Source organism: Anguilla anguilla, chromosome 3, assembly GCF_013347855.1.
Source record: "Anguilla anguilla isolate fAngAng1 chromosome 3, fAngAng1.pri, whole genome shotgun sequence".
Lineage (NCBI taxonomy): Eukaryota > Metazoa > Chordata > Actinopteri > Anguilliformes > Anguillidae > Anguilla > Anguilla anguilla.
The window spans coordinates 71,601,681-71,618,027 of NC_049203.1; the positions used below are offsets into that span (position 1 = coordinate 71,601,681).

At 47.3% G+C, this 16,347-nt stretch overlaps 1 protein-coding gene across 6 annotated transcripts in view; it reads left to right on the plus strand.

Moving 5' to 3' along the window:
• LOC118223116 (mitogen-activated protein kinase kinase kinase kinase 4-like) overlaps nucleotides 1-16,347 on the plus strand; it is a 62,867-nt gene that overhangs the window by 42,454 nt on the left and 4,066 nt on the right. For 2 of the 6 annotated variants that reach the window (XM_035409275.1, XM_035409273.1), the window contains exons 19-27: nucleotides 1,796-1,971; nucleotides 3,068-3,170; nucleotides 6,386-6,601; nucleotides 9,216-9,333; nucleotides 12,921-13,091; nucleotides 13,890-14,033; nucleotides 14,542-14,676; nucleotides 15,696-15,796; nucleotides 16,132-16,281. In XM_035409275.1, the coding sequence (XP_035265166.1) occupies nucleotides 1,796-1,971; nucleotides 3,068-3,170; nucleotides 6,386-6,601; nucleotides 9,216-9,333; nucleotides 12,921-13,091; nucleotides 13,890-14,033; nucleotides 14,542-14,676; nucleotides 15,696-15,796; nucleotides 16,132-16,281 (1,314 nt within the window). The remainder of the gene's footprint in view (nucleotides 1-1,795; nucleotides 1,972-3,067; nucleotides 3,171-6,385; nucleotides 6,602-9,215; nucleotides 9,334-12,920; nucleotides 13,092-13,889; nucleotides 14,034-14,541; nucleotides 14,677-15,695; nucleotides 15,797-16,131; nucleotides 16,282-16,347) is intronic. The other 4 variants (XM_035409278.1, XM_035409276.1, XM_035409274.1 and 1 more) reach the window with 3 other exon arrangements.

A 16,347-nucleotide genomic window follows, 5' to 3' on the forward strand; every position in this document is an offset into this window, starting at 1 on the left:
CTGTGCTTGGGTCTACTGCCCCGAGTGTTTGTGTTTGGGTCTGCTGCCCAGAGTGTCTGTGCTTGGGTCTACTGCCCAGTGTGTCTGTGCTTGGGTCTACTGCCCCAAGTGTCTGTGCTTGGGTCTACTGCCCAGAGTGTCTGTGCTTGGGTCTGCTGCCCAGTGTGTCTGTGCTTGGGTCTACTGCCCCGAGTGTTTGTGTTTGGGTCTGCTGCCCAGTGTGTCTGTGCTTGGGTCTGCTGCCCAGTGTGTCTGTGCTTGGGTCTGCTTCCCCGAGTGTCTGTGCTTGGGTCTACTGCCCCGAGTGTTTGTGTTTAGGTCTGCTGCCCAGAGTGTCTGTGCTTGGGTCTACTGCCCAGTGTGTCTGTCCTTGGGTCTACTGCCTCAAGTGTCTGTGCTTGGGTCTACTGCCCCGAGTGTTTGTGCTTGGGTCTACTGCCCAGTGTGTCTGTGCTTGGGTCTGCTTCCCCGAGTGTCTGTGCTTGGGTCTACTGCCCCAAGTGTTTGTGTTTGGGTCTGCTGCCCAGAGTGTCTGTGCTTGGGTCTACTGCCCAGAGTGTCTGTGTTTGGGTCTGCTTCCCCGAGTGTCTGTGCTTGGGTCTACTGCCCCGGTGTTTGTGTTTGGGTCTGCTGCCCAGAGTGTCTGTGCTTGGGTCTACTGCCCAGTGTGTCTGTGCTTGGGTCAACTGCCCAGTGTGTCTGTGCTTGGGTCTACTGCCCCGACTGTCTGTGCTTGGGTCTACTGCCCAGAGTGTCTGTGCTTGGGTCTACTGCCCAGTGTGTCTGTGCTTGGGTCTGCTCCCCCAAGTGTCTGTGCTTTGGTCTACTGCCCCGAGTGTTTGTGTTTGAGTCTGCTGCCCAGAGTGTCTGTGCTTGGGTCAACTGCCCAGTGTGTCTGTGCTTGGGTCTACTGCCCAGTGTGTCTGTGCTTGGGTCTGCTGCCCAGAGTGTCTGTGCTTGGGTCTGCTGCCCAGAGTGTCTGTGCTTGAGTCTGCTACCCTGAGTGTCTGTGCTTGGGTCAACTGCCCAGTGTGTCTGTGCTTGGGTCTACTGCCCCGACTGTCTGTGCTTGGGTCTACTGCCCAGAGTGTCTGTGCTTGGGTCTACTGCCCAGTGTGTCTGTGCTTGGGTCTGCTTCCCCGAGTGTCTGTGCTTGGGTCTACTGCCCCGAGTGTTTGTGTTTGGGTCTGCTGCCCAGAGTGTCTGTGCTTGGGTCTACTGCCCAGTGTGTCTGTGCTTGGGTCTACTGCCCCAAGTGTCTGTGCTTGGGTCTACTGCCCAGAGTGTCTGTGCTTGGGTCTGCTGCCCAGTGTGTCTGTGCTTGGGTCTACTGCCCAGAGTGTCTGTGCTTGGGTCAACTGCCCAGTGTGTCTGTGCTTGGGTCTGCTGCCCAGAGTGTCTGTGCTTGGGTCTGCTGCCCAGAGTGTCTGTGCTTGGGTCTGCTGCCCAGTGTGTCTGTGCTTGGGTCTACTGCCCCAAGTGTCTGTGCTTGGGTCTACTGCCCAGTGTGTCTGTGATTGGGTCTGCTTCCCTGAGTGTCTGTGCTTGGGTCTGCTGCCCAGAGTGTCTGTGCTTGGGTCTGCTGCCCAGTGTGTCTGTGCATGGGTCTGCTGCCCAGGGTGTCTGTGCTTGGATCTAATGCCCAGTGTGTCTGTGTGATGTTGATACTTCCTGGGGTTTGGCTTAGCAGGAAGCAGGTGCTTTTCCATCGGCCTTGAACACTTGGAATGGATGTAGCTGACGTGCAGCCCCATTTCCTGTAATACAATTGACCTTTGACCTCTGACCCCTTCAGGATCTCACTGCACTGGCGAAGGAGCTGCGTGCGGTTGAGGATGTCCGGCCTCCCCACAAGGTGACGGACTACTCTTCCTCTAGCGAAGAGTCGGGGACCACCGACGAGGAGGATGAAGATGTGGACCAAGAGGGGGGAGATGAGTCTACCTCTGGGCCTGAGGACTCCCGGGCTGTGTATGTGACCCCTGACCTCGCTCACTGTCTGGTGCAACCCACCGGGGATTGAATGTTGAGCAGAGAAGTCCAACACCTGCAGGGTGGACAAATCATAAATGCATGTGCTAGTCCTCTGGGAGAGCAGCAGCCAAATGTAGCATTTCAGCCCAATATTTGGTAGCCCAGGTATATAATGGTACACTAGAACAGACATCTGAATGATTTGTACATTCAGCTTTGTTACTGCATTCGTTGCTGCAGTCTTCTTACCTGCTGAGCACAGTACTGTACTGAAATGGAAGTGTCAAAATGGCTGAATTTCTAAATATTGTAGCTTTACAGTTCTGTATAAAATATTAATCAGTGCTTTGCACAATCATGCGCTCCCATTTACTTCCATCAATGAAGGGGAAACCAACTGAAGGTCACCCAGCAGAAAGGGCTAGTAATCTCAGCCAATCTGCTCATCCAGGACCAAGAGAACTGTTGGTCCCCTGTTCTGATGTGTCACAGTGTTAGTCTGTGGCTTAATAATGACATTTCAGGGCTCAAGACTACTGTTTTCTCCCCCTAACCTGAATACCGTGTTGGTGTTTGTGTGTTTGTGAGTGCATGAGTGCCCGTGTGTGTGAATTTGTGAATGTGTGAGTGTGCGTGTGTAAGTGTGAGCGTGTAAGCATGTGTGTGTTCTTGTTACATTACATTACATTACATTCATTTGGCAGACGCTTTTATCCAAAGCGACGTACAAGAAGTGCATTTTCATGATCGTAGACAACTGCTGAACACGGGTTCAGTAAGGTACAATTACTTATTTTGTACAGCTATTTCTAGCTGAGAACAATGAACACTATCCTGGTCTAACATCTGCAAAGCCAAACTAGGCAGAAGATTAAGCTAGAGTATTAGGACAAATACAATTTACCAAGAAGTGCAGGGATGGGGCAACATGTAACAAGTGACAAGGAAAAAAAGGGGTTTTTTTTTTGTGTGTGAATGTGTGTACATGTGCGTGTGTAAGCGTGTGAGGTTGTGTGTGTGTGTGTGTATATTTATATAGACTCTGATTGAAATTTGGGTGTAATATGAGCCTCACTAACATGTCCCTCCCCAGGTCCTCGAAGCTGAGTAACGGGGAGTCTGAGTCCCCTCATGACGAGGCGGAGAGCGACCCCGCCTCCACGCCCTGCAAAGATGGCACTTTAATCGTCAGACAGGTAACAGGAAGGAACAGTAGGAGGAGAAAACTTCCATTTCCTGTTTCTTCCGCTGTGAACTGTGGTTGTTTATCCACTCATCCCCTTCTGTTCTGAAGTAGATTCTGTGTTCATATTGCTTTTTTTTGGTTTTCGTTTCTTTATTTTGTCCCTGATCTCAGTGGGATTGTAATCTGTGGTTTGGCTCAGAGGTCTGAGATATCAAAGGTGTGGTGCTTTTTAGGAAGAAAACTCAGAAGCTACATTTTCTACTTTTAGGAAATCATTTTTCTGATACAAAACATTATGCAATTAATACAATCAATCCTTTAGCAGTAGCCTTCACTAATAAGTAAAATATTAAATTAAATATAATCGTACAGAAGAAATGAATTACAAACTAGCAGTCAAATTTCAATCACTTATACAGACCAGATATGTCTGCTGTCCGGTTGGGACCACATAACAGACTTGTACACATACTGTGAAAACAGGACATTCCTGTCCAAACCGGTCATGTGGTGCCCGTGTGCAGCTGACGGGCAGTAGGACCCTGTGGTACCCGGCGGGAGAACGCTGCAGTTGTGTCCAGGGAACAGGAGCCTGTGAGTCCCTGACTCTGCTCATCGGAACACAGAGCCATTCCGCTGAAGAGCCTCATATTTGGTCACCTTGTCCCTGGTCAGGGAATTAACAGTTTCTGTGAAGGTTCTCTGACCCTTTTTGAACAGTTTCTGTGAAGGTTCTCTGAGCCTGTTCCAATCGTTTTAGCTTATGTTAGTAAGCGTCCTGGAGAGTTTTGAAGAGCAGGTATTTTTTGGTGGAAGAACTAATATAGAAACTATGCTTAAGCGTTGGGACTCGCCCTGGAGGAGAAGTGGTGTGGGGAAAGCCCCCTGATGGGTTGAGAGATAAGAAAAGGAGGAGATGAGTGCTTAACCCACCCCTGGCTCAAACAGTTTTCATGTGATTCAGTGTGACCCAACTGCATATTGCCCTAACAGGTAAAGCATATATCTATCTCCCCTCCTTGCCTCAGTGGACTTTAAGGGTCCCCTCCCAGCAGCGTACAATTGCCTAAGCCACCCCCCCCCCCCCCCCCCCACAAAGCCCCTAGCCCAGGTGTGCGTGTGTGTTCTTGCCCCTAGCCCAGGTGTGCGTGTGTGTTCTTGCCCCTAGCCCAGGTGTGTGTGTTCTATAGCCCCTAGCCCAGGTATGTGTGTTCTGTAGCCCCTATCCCAGGTGTGTGCATGTTCTTGCCCCTAGCCCAGGTGTGTGTGTTCTGTAGCCCCTAGCCCAGGTGTGTGTGTGTGTTCTTGCCCCTAGCCCAGGTGAGTGTGTTCTTGCTTCTAGCCCAGGTGTGTGTGTTCTTGCTTCTAGCCCAGGTGTGTGTGTTCTGTAGCCCCTAGCCCAGGTGTGTGTGTTCTTGCCCCTAGCCCAGGTGTGTGTGTGTTCTGTAACCCCTAGCCCAGGTGCGTGTGTGTTCTGTAACCCCTAGCCCAGGTGCGTGTGTGTTCTTGCCCCTAGCCCAGGTGTGTGTGTGTTTTGTAGCCCCTAGCCCAGGTATGTGTGTTCTGTAGGCCCTAGCCCAGGTGTGTGTGTGTTCTTGCCCCTAGCCTAGGTGTGTGTGTGTTCTGTAGCCCCTAGCCTAGGTGTGTGTGTGTTCTGTAGCCCCTAGCCCAGGTGTGTGTGTGTTCTTGCCCCTAGCCCAGGTGAGTGTGTTCTTGCTTCTAGCCCAGGTGTGTGTGTTCTTGCCCCTAGCCCAGGTGTGTGTGTTCTGTAGCCCCTAGCCCAGGTGTGTGTGTTCTTGCCCCTAGCCCAGGTGCGTGTGTGTTCTGTAACCCCTAGCCCAGGTGCATGTGTGTTCTGTAACCCCTAGCCCAGGTGCGTGTGTGTTCTGTAACCCCTAGCCCAGGTGCGTGTGTGTTCTTGCCCCTAGCCCAGGTGTGTGTGTGTTCTGTAGCTCCTAGCCCAGGTGTGTGCCCCTAGTCCAGGTGTGTGTGTGTGTTCTGTAGCCGGAGTGTAGCACAGTGGGTAAGGAACTGGGCTTGTAACCGAAAGGTCGCAGGTTCGATTCCCGGGTAAGGACACTGCCGTTGTACCCTTGAGCACGGTACTTAACCTGCATTGCTTCAGTATATATCCAGCTGTATAAATGGATATAATGTAAAATGCTATGTAAATAAAGTTGTGTAAGTCGCTCAGGATAAGAGCGTCTGCTAAATGCCTGTAATGTAATGTAATGTTCTGTAGGCCCTAGCCCAGGTGTGTGTGTGTTCTTGCCCCTAGCCTAGGTGTGTGTGTGTTCTGTAGCCCCTAGCCCAGGTGTGTGTGTTCTTGCCCCTAGCCCAGGTGTGTGTGTTCTGTAGCCCCTAGCCCAGGTGTGTGTGTTCTGTAGCCCCTAGCCCAGGTGTGTGTGTTCTTACCCCTAGCCCAGGCGTGTGTGTGTTCTGTAGCCCCTAGCCCAGGCGTGTGTGTGTTCTGTAGCCCCTAGCCCAGGTGTGTGTGTTCTTGCCCCTAGCCCAGGTGTGTGCCCCTAGCCCAGGTGTGTGTGTGTTCTTGCCCCTAGCCCAGGTGTGTGCCCCTAGTCCAGGTGTGTGTGTGTTCTGTAGCCCCTAGCCCAGGTGTGTTCTTGCCCCTAGCCCAGGTGTGTGTGTGTTCTGTAGCCCCTAGCCCAGGTGTGTGTGTTCTTGCCCCTAGCCCAGGTGCGTGTGTGTTCTGTAACCCCTAGCCCAGGTGCATGTGTGTTCTGTAACCCCTAGCCCAGGTGTGTGTGTTCTTACCCCTAGCCCAGGCGTGTGTGTGTTCTGTAGCCCCTAGCCCAGGCGTGTGTGTGTTCTGTAGCCCCTAGCCCAGGTGTGTGTGTTCTTGCCCCTAGCCCAGGTGTGTGCCCCTAGCCCAGGTGTGTGTGTGTTCTTGCCCCTAGCCCAGGTGTGTGCCCCTAGTCCAGGTGTGTGTGTGTTCTGTAGCCCCTAGCCCAGGTGTGTTCTTGCCCCTAGCCCAGGTGTGTGTGTGTTCTGTAGCCCCTAGCCCAGGTGTGTGTGTGTGTGTGTGTGTGTGTGTGTTCTGTAGCCCATAGCCCTGTGTGTGTGTGTTCTGCGGCCCCTAGCCTGGGTGTGTTCTTGCCCCTAGCCCAGGTGTGTTCTCGTAGCCCAGGTGTGTGTGTGTTCTGTAGCCCCTAGCCCAGGTGTGTATGCGTTCTGTAGCCCCTAGCCCAGGTGTGTTCTTGCTTGCAGAGTGAGGGCGGGGCAAAGCGTCCTGGCCACGCCCAGCAGGAGAGCAGCGGCTTTGCCGGCCGTGTTCACCATTTGCCTGATCTCATCCAGCAAAGCCACTCTCCCTCTTCCTCCTCCTCCTCGCCCTCCTCCTCCAACACCACCTCCCCTTCATCCATCCAGATGAGCCCCTCCGCGCCCCCCCACACCCCCCTGGACCAGCTCCCTGCCCTCCAGGTATGTGTGCTGCCCTCCTCTGGCTGGCTGTCTCCTCTGCCTGCTGCTGTCTCTACTTGCCAGCGCCCCCTAGTGCCCAGGAGGCACTGCTGATGGGCACACTCTCATTCCTTATTAGCTGCTCCTCCCATTAGCATCCAGACAGAACGTTCCGGATCACTGCCCCCAATCCCGCTCCCGCCCCACTGCCCCACCATTTCAGTCATTAATGATTGGCTGAACCACAACCAGTCTCGTTATCTGATTGTTTCTAGATTCCTAGGCATCTAGATGGTTAAGTTGCCATGATATGCCCCCTACATTGCTAAACAGCCAGTCGATTGAGCGTCTCCATTGGTTACGCAGTCCTCTCACAGTGACCTTACCCAGAGGCTTCTCTGTTGAAGTGATTTTGAGGGGTTTTCATTTGTTTAATGAAAAATGGACAATGAAGTCCTATGGGGAATAGCCAGGCTGGTGGATTATGAAACGGAAGTGAAGCATCTGACTTTGCTGACTTTGCTGGAAACATAAGGTTCTCCTCACCCCACTAAATCACCAGGGGGCGCTGTTGACGTGGTCACAGCTGTGACTGAGTGTTTTTGGAGAAAAATTTGGGGAAACATTTTGCAGAAAATGTTTTCACAGATTGGTGTGTAAAACATAAGCAGGTGAGCTGGTCACCATTCCCCACGTCTCTATTTTCCTTTTGAAGAGATGGTTTTAGTTTTACTCCCATAATCCTCCTTTATTTTATTCCTCTTTCTGCTCTTAAAGAAAATGGTTAGTTGCATAAATTAGAGCCGTGGCTTATTCAGCATGTTGGTCACTCACAGGACCACAAGAGAGAACTGGGGCTGCTTTAAATATGCAGTCAAGTTTCCAATGGGCTGTATTAAACAACTTTCTTTCTGAGTTCTACATTTTTTTCATATTGTCTTTCTTCATTTTCTATTCTTTATTTTGTCCTTGTTTCTTCCCATTCTATTCCTTCACACTTGTGCTGTTGTCTCATCTTCAAAACTGTACTTTTCAATGAGTTTTATGGTTTTAATCACAGCTATCTGCGTGTTTCAGAACTCAGTGTACACCTCTTCGCTTTTCTGTCACTGTTGTGAGTTGAATTCTGGGAAATCTCATTTGAATACAGAGAAATAAGGCTATGTACAGACCAAGTAAGAGATGTTTGTAACTTGTAAGGGTAGCATAGGCTGTTTTCATTTGTTTTGTGTCTACTTCACTATGATTTATAATTATATGGATATGTTATTAATATTTCTGATTGTATGGATGTGCTATTTAGGAGGAGCTTTAGAGTGTGTTCATTATGAACAGGAAGGACCCTAAATGGTACAGGAAGCACAGAGTTCCAGAAAACACTTGTCACTCTCTCTCTCTGTATCAGGCTTGTGGTCAGCTCGGTCTGCAGAACTCATCCTGTGACTGAGTGCAGAGCTCTTATGCCTCAATGACCTACATTTTATTTGTGTGTGTGTGTGAGAGAGAGGGAGAGAGAATGTGAATATCTGTTTGTGCTCAGGCTTCGTGTAAGAACAAGTATGAGCGTTAACAAGTATGTCCGTTGTCGTAGCTTAACACAGATAATAAAAATACAGAGCATGATATATATTTATTGTACTTTTTAATTTTATTTTTACAATTACAGTGTCTCTGATCACTGAATGGAGAAGATAACATTTGTGTGTATGAATAATAATTGAGAATGAAAGAGTGAGCATGCAGAATGAAAGGGTGAGTGTGCAGAATGAAAGAGTTAGTGTGCAGAATGAAAGGGTGAGCGTGCAGAATGAAAGGGTGAGCGTGCAGAATGAAAGGGTGAGCATGCAGAATGAAAGGGTGAGAATGCAGAATGAAAGGGTGAGCATGCAGAATGAAAGGGTGAGCGTGCAGAATGAAAGGGTGAGCAATCAGAATGGAAGGGTGAGCATGCAGAATGAAAGGGTTAGTGTGCAGAATGAGGGTTAGCGTGCAGAATGAAAGGGTGAGCGTGCTGAATGAAAGGGTGAGCGTGCAGAATGAAAGGTGTGAGTGTGCAGAATGAAAGAGTGAGTGTGCAGAATGAAAGGGTTAGTGTGCAGAATGAAAGGGTGGGCATGCAGAATGAAAGGGTTAGTGTGCAGAATGAAAGGGTAAGTGTGCAGAATGAAAGGGTGAGTGAGCAGAATGAAAGGGTGAGTGTGCAGATATATATTTTAATGTTTATGATTTATGGTTTCAGATGGAGAGCAGTTCATGGTGACAGATACATACACACACACACACAAGCACACAGTTCATGGTAACAGGTAGATATAGTTCAGTTTTCACAGGAGAATGGTTATAGGGGAGCTTGAATGGACATAGGCACTGGGACAAGTGAATGATTGCAGATACAGAGACTGGTGAATAGACACAGGCCAAAGGACTGGGGAATGGTTGCGGGTGAATGGTTACGGGTGAAAGGTTGCGGGTGAATGGTAGCAAGTGAATGGTTGCAGGTGAATGGTAGCAGGTGAGAGGTTGCGGGTGAATGGTTTCAGGTGAATGGTTGCTGGTGAATGGTTGCAGGTGAATGGTTGTGGGTGAAAGGTTGCGGGTGGAGACAGTCACTCTTACCCTGGCTCCTGTGTTGTAGACCCAGTCTGCCAGTAACACTCTGCAGAAACACAAGTCCTCGTCCTCCTTCACCCCCTTCATCGACCCGCGACTGCTCCAGATCTCTCCCTCCAGTGGCTCCTCCCTCAACTCTGTGGGTAAGTCACCTGTGAGCAACAAGCCTCTCCATTGGCTCAGACCAGCTGCCTCTTAGTCTGTGATTTGTCATATAACTGCCATTGTACTTGACATGAACTGCCCCCATTTGTGATGTCACTGGGCTGGGCAATATACCACAACGGATGGAATCGCGGAATTGAGAATTTAAAAAAGCTATAACATAGATTCCATAGGGCCCTACATTATGTCAATGCTAAAAGCTGACTGGAGGTTTGAAAATATGACTACGTAATGTGAATGTTATTATAAATAAGTCATTTATTCAACACACGTTTAAAAAAATTAACAACTATTTACAGCATAGCAGAGTCAGAATCAGAATCTGACAACAATGTACAGTCTTGGAATGCTGCGTTTTCAACAACAACAAAGGAAATCAATAATATCAAAGTTTTTGCACTCTACAATAACTTGTATTCAAGTCCTGATTGGCTACTGAATCTAACAACAAGCCTTGGAATGCTGGGCAGATTTAAACATTTAAAAAACTGTCTACGGTTTTTTGGCTTTTACCTTTCGTCCTTGACATTATCCCTAAATGTCACAAAGGAAGTATCTGGGTTACCTAGCTAGCTAAGTTAGCTAAATGACCACGTTGTCATAAGATTTTTCCCGACTGTGAAAACTGCCTGAGTTGTTAACATTTTGGACAGATGTGGCTCCTGAGTAGATCTATCGCAGCACTTTCGACACAAGCAATAGCCTATCGTAAAAATCCTGAAATTTCTTCTTACCGTAAACAGACCTGCAAACTGATCAGGGGTGAGAAAGGGTCCCTCCTAGGGGCATGCCCCCCTGTGAAGAAATTTTTTTAAATATCAGCTTTAAAATGTGGATTTACAGTAGATTTTAGCATGAGGATATAGGGAAAAACTCACCCTAGAATTCATGTAATCTTACTGCTAATGTCCCGCTTACATTACAAAAGTAATGTGAGGGGGACATAAGTTCAGGGCACTTAAAAAAAAAAAAAATTAATTAAAAAAAGTCAAGAGAATGCAGAGCCGGGTCCAAAATTGTATTAAAATGCATTGCATCCACTATGTAATAAAGTTGATCAGACAAAACAAAAACACAATATGCACAACAACTGACAAATCAAATGGAAAACACAGCTTATGTTATATTTTGGTAGAGAGAGAGAGAGTGGCAATATGGTGTGGCAAGGTGTGTTCTATTACACACATTATTTAACTGACTAGTACTGATAGTTTAACTTAAGTCTGCCCACGATCTGAATAATTCAATTGTAGATAAACACATTTGCAGGGAAAGTAGCCAAAAAAAGTCAGCTTACTTGAAACTTCAGGCACTCCTCTCCTCATCAGTGTGCCTTGATGAAGGCCCTGCATGGTCGAGACCAGTCGGTGGTATTTCTCCTTTTCCTGCATATATCGAGATAATAAAGGTTTTCTAAAAAAATACCAATTCCTCCGCGCAAGAGTGCCTGAAGTTTCAAGTAAGCTTTTTTGTCTACTTTTCCTGCAAATCTGTATAAGCACCCTCCCTTCAAGAGCACCTTGTTTTGCGTTATCTGGAGTTTATAGTCAATCACTTTGGCAGCACTCTACCTCCTTTATAATTAAGTAGATAAACACAGTTTCCTTCATCACGCCATGCTATGACGATCAAATAAATTATAAACTCAAAAATTCCATCTAACCCGTGCTCGTTCAAATGACAAAATCTGCGTATTCCAGATCTTTGCCATGAACATTTTCGGAGTGTGTATTTTTATTCAGTTTTTAATATGCTAATGTCGATTGAAATGTGCACAATTTTGTGACGCAAATAGAATGTTTTTCTCGTCTAAACTAATTGAGGAGAACTGTCTCTATCATATTTAGTAATATGTCATTTCTAATCAAGTACAATAATTAAAAACAAGTTGACAACAATAATAACGTTAATCAGTTTAAGGGATTTTCTGCCTGCTCATTTTTCAGCTCAGCACCCGTCACTAGGGCACCCAGTGGTTTTCTTTCACTTTAAAAACAAGACCAGGTCAAAACCTAGGATATGGTTTTGAGGACAGGCCCGCTATTGCGGTCCAGCCAAAAATAACTAGCACTTTGCTGTAAGCGGTGGGTACAGACAATTTGACAATTTGACAAACGTTGGCTCTTCTCCATTAATGGTCGACAAGAAAATACAAATAATTCGAAATCTATGCCTGAAAATCCATTATTAAAATAATTGGTAGATATGTTGATCACCGCTGATGGCGTTTATTTCTACTTGTTTAACATGACTTTCGAAAGGTTAGCTAGCGTTGTCGTAAAATTTAGTGCTTATAATATTGCTTGTGTCGAAAGTGCTGCGACGGAAACAGCGATAGATTTATCCACGAGCCACATCTGTCCAAAATGTAAACAAGCAAGGCAGTCTTCACGGTCGGGGAAAATTTTATGACAGCGTCACCCAGCGAGTGAACACCACAAAAAGCGGTGGTGTAACAGTTATTGGCTCATTACTAACTGATCGTGGCGAAAGGTTACGATGGTTTCTAGGTTAACCACCCCCGCCACCACTCCCAATTTCAAAAACTCATCGGATCTACACGAATCACACAAATTACCTATTTTGGATTCAAAACGGCGAATTTCGCCAAAAAGCGACTAGTTTGCAGGTATGCGTGAAGAGTGCCTGACCCTCAACCGTAGCGTTTTTTCCCCCAAAGATGGTATTTTTAGATATAGCCTAATTTTGCCGCTGTGCTAACACATTTCTGCGTTTGCCGGTCAGGCACTCTGCACCGTAAGAAGACATTTTAGGATTTCCTGATTTTTATTTGTTGAAAGTGCTGTGATGGAAACAACGATAGATTTACTCAGGAGCCACATCTGTCCGAAATGTAAACAAGTTTTCACAGTCGGGAAAAAAATTGACATAACATTGTCGTGCACATCAATGTCATCAAGCTAACGTTATTAATAGACAAGTGAAGTCGTTATTTCGATTAATAAGTCATGTAATGTTACAATGTATCGAACGTTACATGCATGCTACTAGTTTAACGTTACCTACACACTGCTTAAGTTAATATAAAAAGAATGTATGCCTACTTACCAACGAGATGGAGTGATAACGCGGAAGTTTGTAGCGAGGTTAGTTAGCCTACTAAATAAGAAATGGTGCCTTGTGATAGCTGGAAGCGTCAAGTGTTGAACGTCACTCTACACACAATGATGGTAAAGAACACTAATCTCAGACCTGCTGTTTTCCTATAGTGCGTTCACGTTTTAACCAACAGATGTCGCTGGTGAGCTTTCCAACCGAGCCGCCCCACTGTAACTGTAGTTTAAAAACTGGACTTGCAATACACTGACGGAAACCGTGTATCCAGTATAATTGGATGCAATGCTATGTAAAAACAGTTGTGTAACTCACTCTGGATAAGAGTGTCTGCTAAATGCCTGTAATGAAATGTAAAGGGCCTTGCAGCTGCCATGTGATTGTGTGATGTGTTTTTACAATCACATGGAAGCTGCAAGGCCTTCCTGCTGATTGGCAGTCTTACTGCTGTGGTGTGACCTCTGACCTCTGAGCTGTATGTTGTAATCAGCAGGTTTTGGGAATGAGGCCAGGCTGCAGGAGGCCCTGAGGCAGGACCCTTCCAGGAAGGGCTCTGTGGTCAATGTGAACCCTGTGAACACCAGACCGCAGAGCGACACCCCTGAGATCCGCAAATACAAGAAGAGGTTCAACTCTGAGATACTGTGTGCGGCTCTGTGGGGTAGGTGTCTGCACTGGCCTTGTGGGGTAGACTGGCCCTGTGGGGTAGAGGTCTACACTGGCCTGTGGGGTAGACTGGCCCTGTGGAGCAGGTGTCTGCACTGGCCCTATGGGGTAGAGGTCTCCACTGGCCCTGTGGGGTAAAGGTCTGCACTGGCCCTGTGGGGTAGACTGGCCCTGTGGAGTGAAGGTCTGCAGTGGCCCTGTGGGGTAGAGGTCTACACTGGCCCTGTGGGGTAGAGGTCTCCACTGGCCCTTTGGGTAAGTGTCTACACTGGCCCTGTGGAGAAAAGGTCTGCACTGGCCCTGTGGGGTAGAGGGATATGCTGGCCCTGCGGGGTAGAGGTCTCCACTGGCCCTGTGGCGTCGAGGTCTCCACTGGCCCTGCGGGGTAGAGGTCTCCACTGGCCTCTGGGGTCGAGGTCTACACTGGCCCTGTGGGGTTGAGGTCTACACTGGCCCTCTGGGGTAGACTGGCCCTGTGGAGTAAAGATCTACACTGACCCTGTGGGGTCGGGCCCAGTCCCCACTAAGCGACTTGTGTGGATTTACTTCATGTGTGTGTTACCTTCTGTGGAATTTCTTCAGGTATTTTCTGCATGTGTGAGTTAAGTGTGTGTGAATATTGTGTGTGGCTGCTCCAGGTGTGACTGAGTTACCTGTGTGGTATTCCAGGTGTTAGTTACCTGTGTGCAGTTTGTCTCCAGGTGTGAGTTATGTGGGTGTTGTTTTCCTCCAGGTGTTAGTTACCTGTGTGCAGTTTGTCTCCAGGTGTGAGTGTCTTCTCTGGCTGCTCCAGGTGTGAACCTGCTGGTAGGCACGGAGAGCGGGCTGATGCTGCTGGATCGCAGCGGCCAGGGGAAGGTCTACCCCCTCATAAGCCGCCGCCGCTTCCAGCAGATGGACGTGCTGGAGGGCCTCAATGTCCTGGTGACTATATCAGGTAGCATTCACCTGCTCACTCTCATCTGCACTCTCTTTCACCTGCTCTCTCTCACCTGCTCTCTTTCACCTACTGTCAATCTTACCTACTCTCTCTTTCAGCTACTGTCAATCTTACCTACTCTCTCTTTCAGCTACTCTCAATCTTACCTACTCTCTCTTTCAGCTACTCTCAATCTTACCTACTCTCTCTTTCAGCTACTCTCAATCTTACCTACTCTCTCTCTCACCTGCTCTCTCTTTCATCTGCTCTCCCTCTCACCTGTTCTCTCTCACCTACTCTCGCTCTTACCTGCTCTCTCTCTCACCTGCTCTCTCTTTCATCTGCTCTCCCTCTCACCTGTTCTCTCTCACCTACTCTCTCTCTCACCTGCTCCTTCTGCTCTCTCTTTCCCCAGGTGTCACACTCCTGGTGGCTCTGTCACCTGGTCTGTCTCCTGCTCTGACGCCTGCTCTCTCTCTCTCACTTGCAGCGTGACTCAGTGTGTACTTCCTGTTTCCTCTCCCAGGTAAGAAGAACAAGCTGAGGGTGTACTACCTGTCCTGGCTGAGAAACAAAATTCTGCACAATGACCCAGAGGTGGAGAAGAAGCAGGGCTGGACCACCGTGGGGGACCTGGAGGGCTGTGTGCATTATAAAGTTGGTATGTACCTCTGCACTCAGTCAGACAGGGGTGTAGGACCCTGTGCTGCTCAGTCAGACATTGTAAAATGACCATGATAATTCTGTAGCTAGCAGAGATTAAGATTCAGCGGGTGAGATTCACTTGCTCAGATTATGCTTTTGTCCTCTAAATTTGTCATGTAGACCCAGTGTGGAGGGCTATCTTGGGGTGTCAGGGTTTTTAACTTCACTGAATACTGAAATAATAATGAACTGAAAAATGCATGTTTGGGTATATGGTGGTTTGTGACGGCAGTTTTAGGAGTTTGGGAACATGGAGTGAAGTTGCTGTGCTGAGATGTAATTTAAGATGGCACTGATGACAGCTCGATGTAAGGCACAAGCCCTTGTTCTTCGTGAGTTCACAGACACAAGTTATTCCCCTCTCATGCTCTGTGACATCACTGATTTCCTGTAGGTTGTAGCTTACTAAGTTTAGTTTGGCCTACTAATACACTAGATACTTACAGGGTAATATAGCCTACTTCCCAAAAGCCAGTATTGCTTGACAGCTACATTGAAATACCATATGCCCCTATGCTTCCAAAACATATAAAACATTAAAGTATTGCATTATTTTTCATTTTATGTTTCAGTAGTTGCTTAGGGATGCAATAAATAGCAATTAACGAGGTGGAATGATGGATATTGCAAAATAATATTTTTAATATCTACTGTACATGCCCTATCTTACATGGAAACCTAAGGAGATAATGATTTTAGGATTGCTGGTCCAAATTTTTATTTTATTTAATTGCATTGATAACCTCCCCCCAAATAAAGAGAAGTGACAAAATGATCATATATCATCCTGAAAATTTATAATAACATTAATTAACTACAGTTCATTTAAATAATTTTTGAATACTGAACTCAGTAGAGTAGTTGCCCCTTTGTCCTTAGTTTTCAGGGGAATTCCATGACACCTGAAGCCATACTGACGACTTCTGTGGTCTGTTCATCACTGTGCCTCTGCAACTTCTGTCATTTTCCCCCCAGTGAAATATGAGCGAATCAAGTTCTTAGTTCTGGCTTTGAAGAATTCAGTGGAAGTCTATGCATGGGCCCCAAAGCCATACCACAAGTTCATGGCCTTCAAGGTGAGCCGCTCAGGTAGACTGATACTGGTAGTGTAGAGGTAGTGTACAGGTAGTATGCTTAGCATTCCAGTTTCCTGTTTTAGACTAGAGTTGGAATAACATGTTTTTTCCATATTTATATTAAATATTTACAGATGTTTCAGACTGTTCTTTAAATCCCTGCATTAACTGTCCACTAGTAGAGCTGATGACTGGACACAGATTTATTGAAAGAACCACATTGAGTCTTTTCATCACCATGGAAATGATCTGTAACGGAACTGAAGAGTGAACAGAAACACAACTGCAGCATCATTTTGACAGATGAGTAACTGACTGACCTTTGACCTCTACAGTCATTTGGAGACCTGGTGCACAAGCCCCTGCTGGTGGACCTGACGGTGGAAGAGGGCCAGAGGTTAAAGGTCATCTATGGCTCCTGTTCAGGGTTTCATGCTGTGGATGTGGACTCGGGGGCAGTGTACGACATCTACCTGCCCACTCATGTAAGGGTCATGCCTATATGGGGAATGAGCTGGATAGGTGTGTGTGTAGTGGTGGTTATGCAGCTG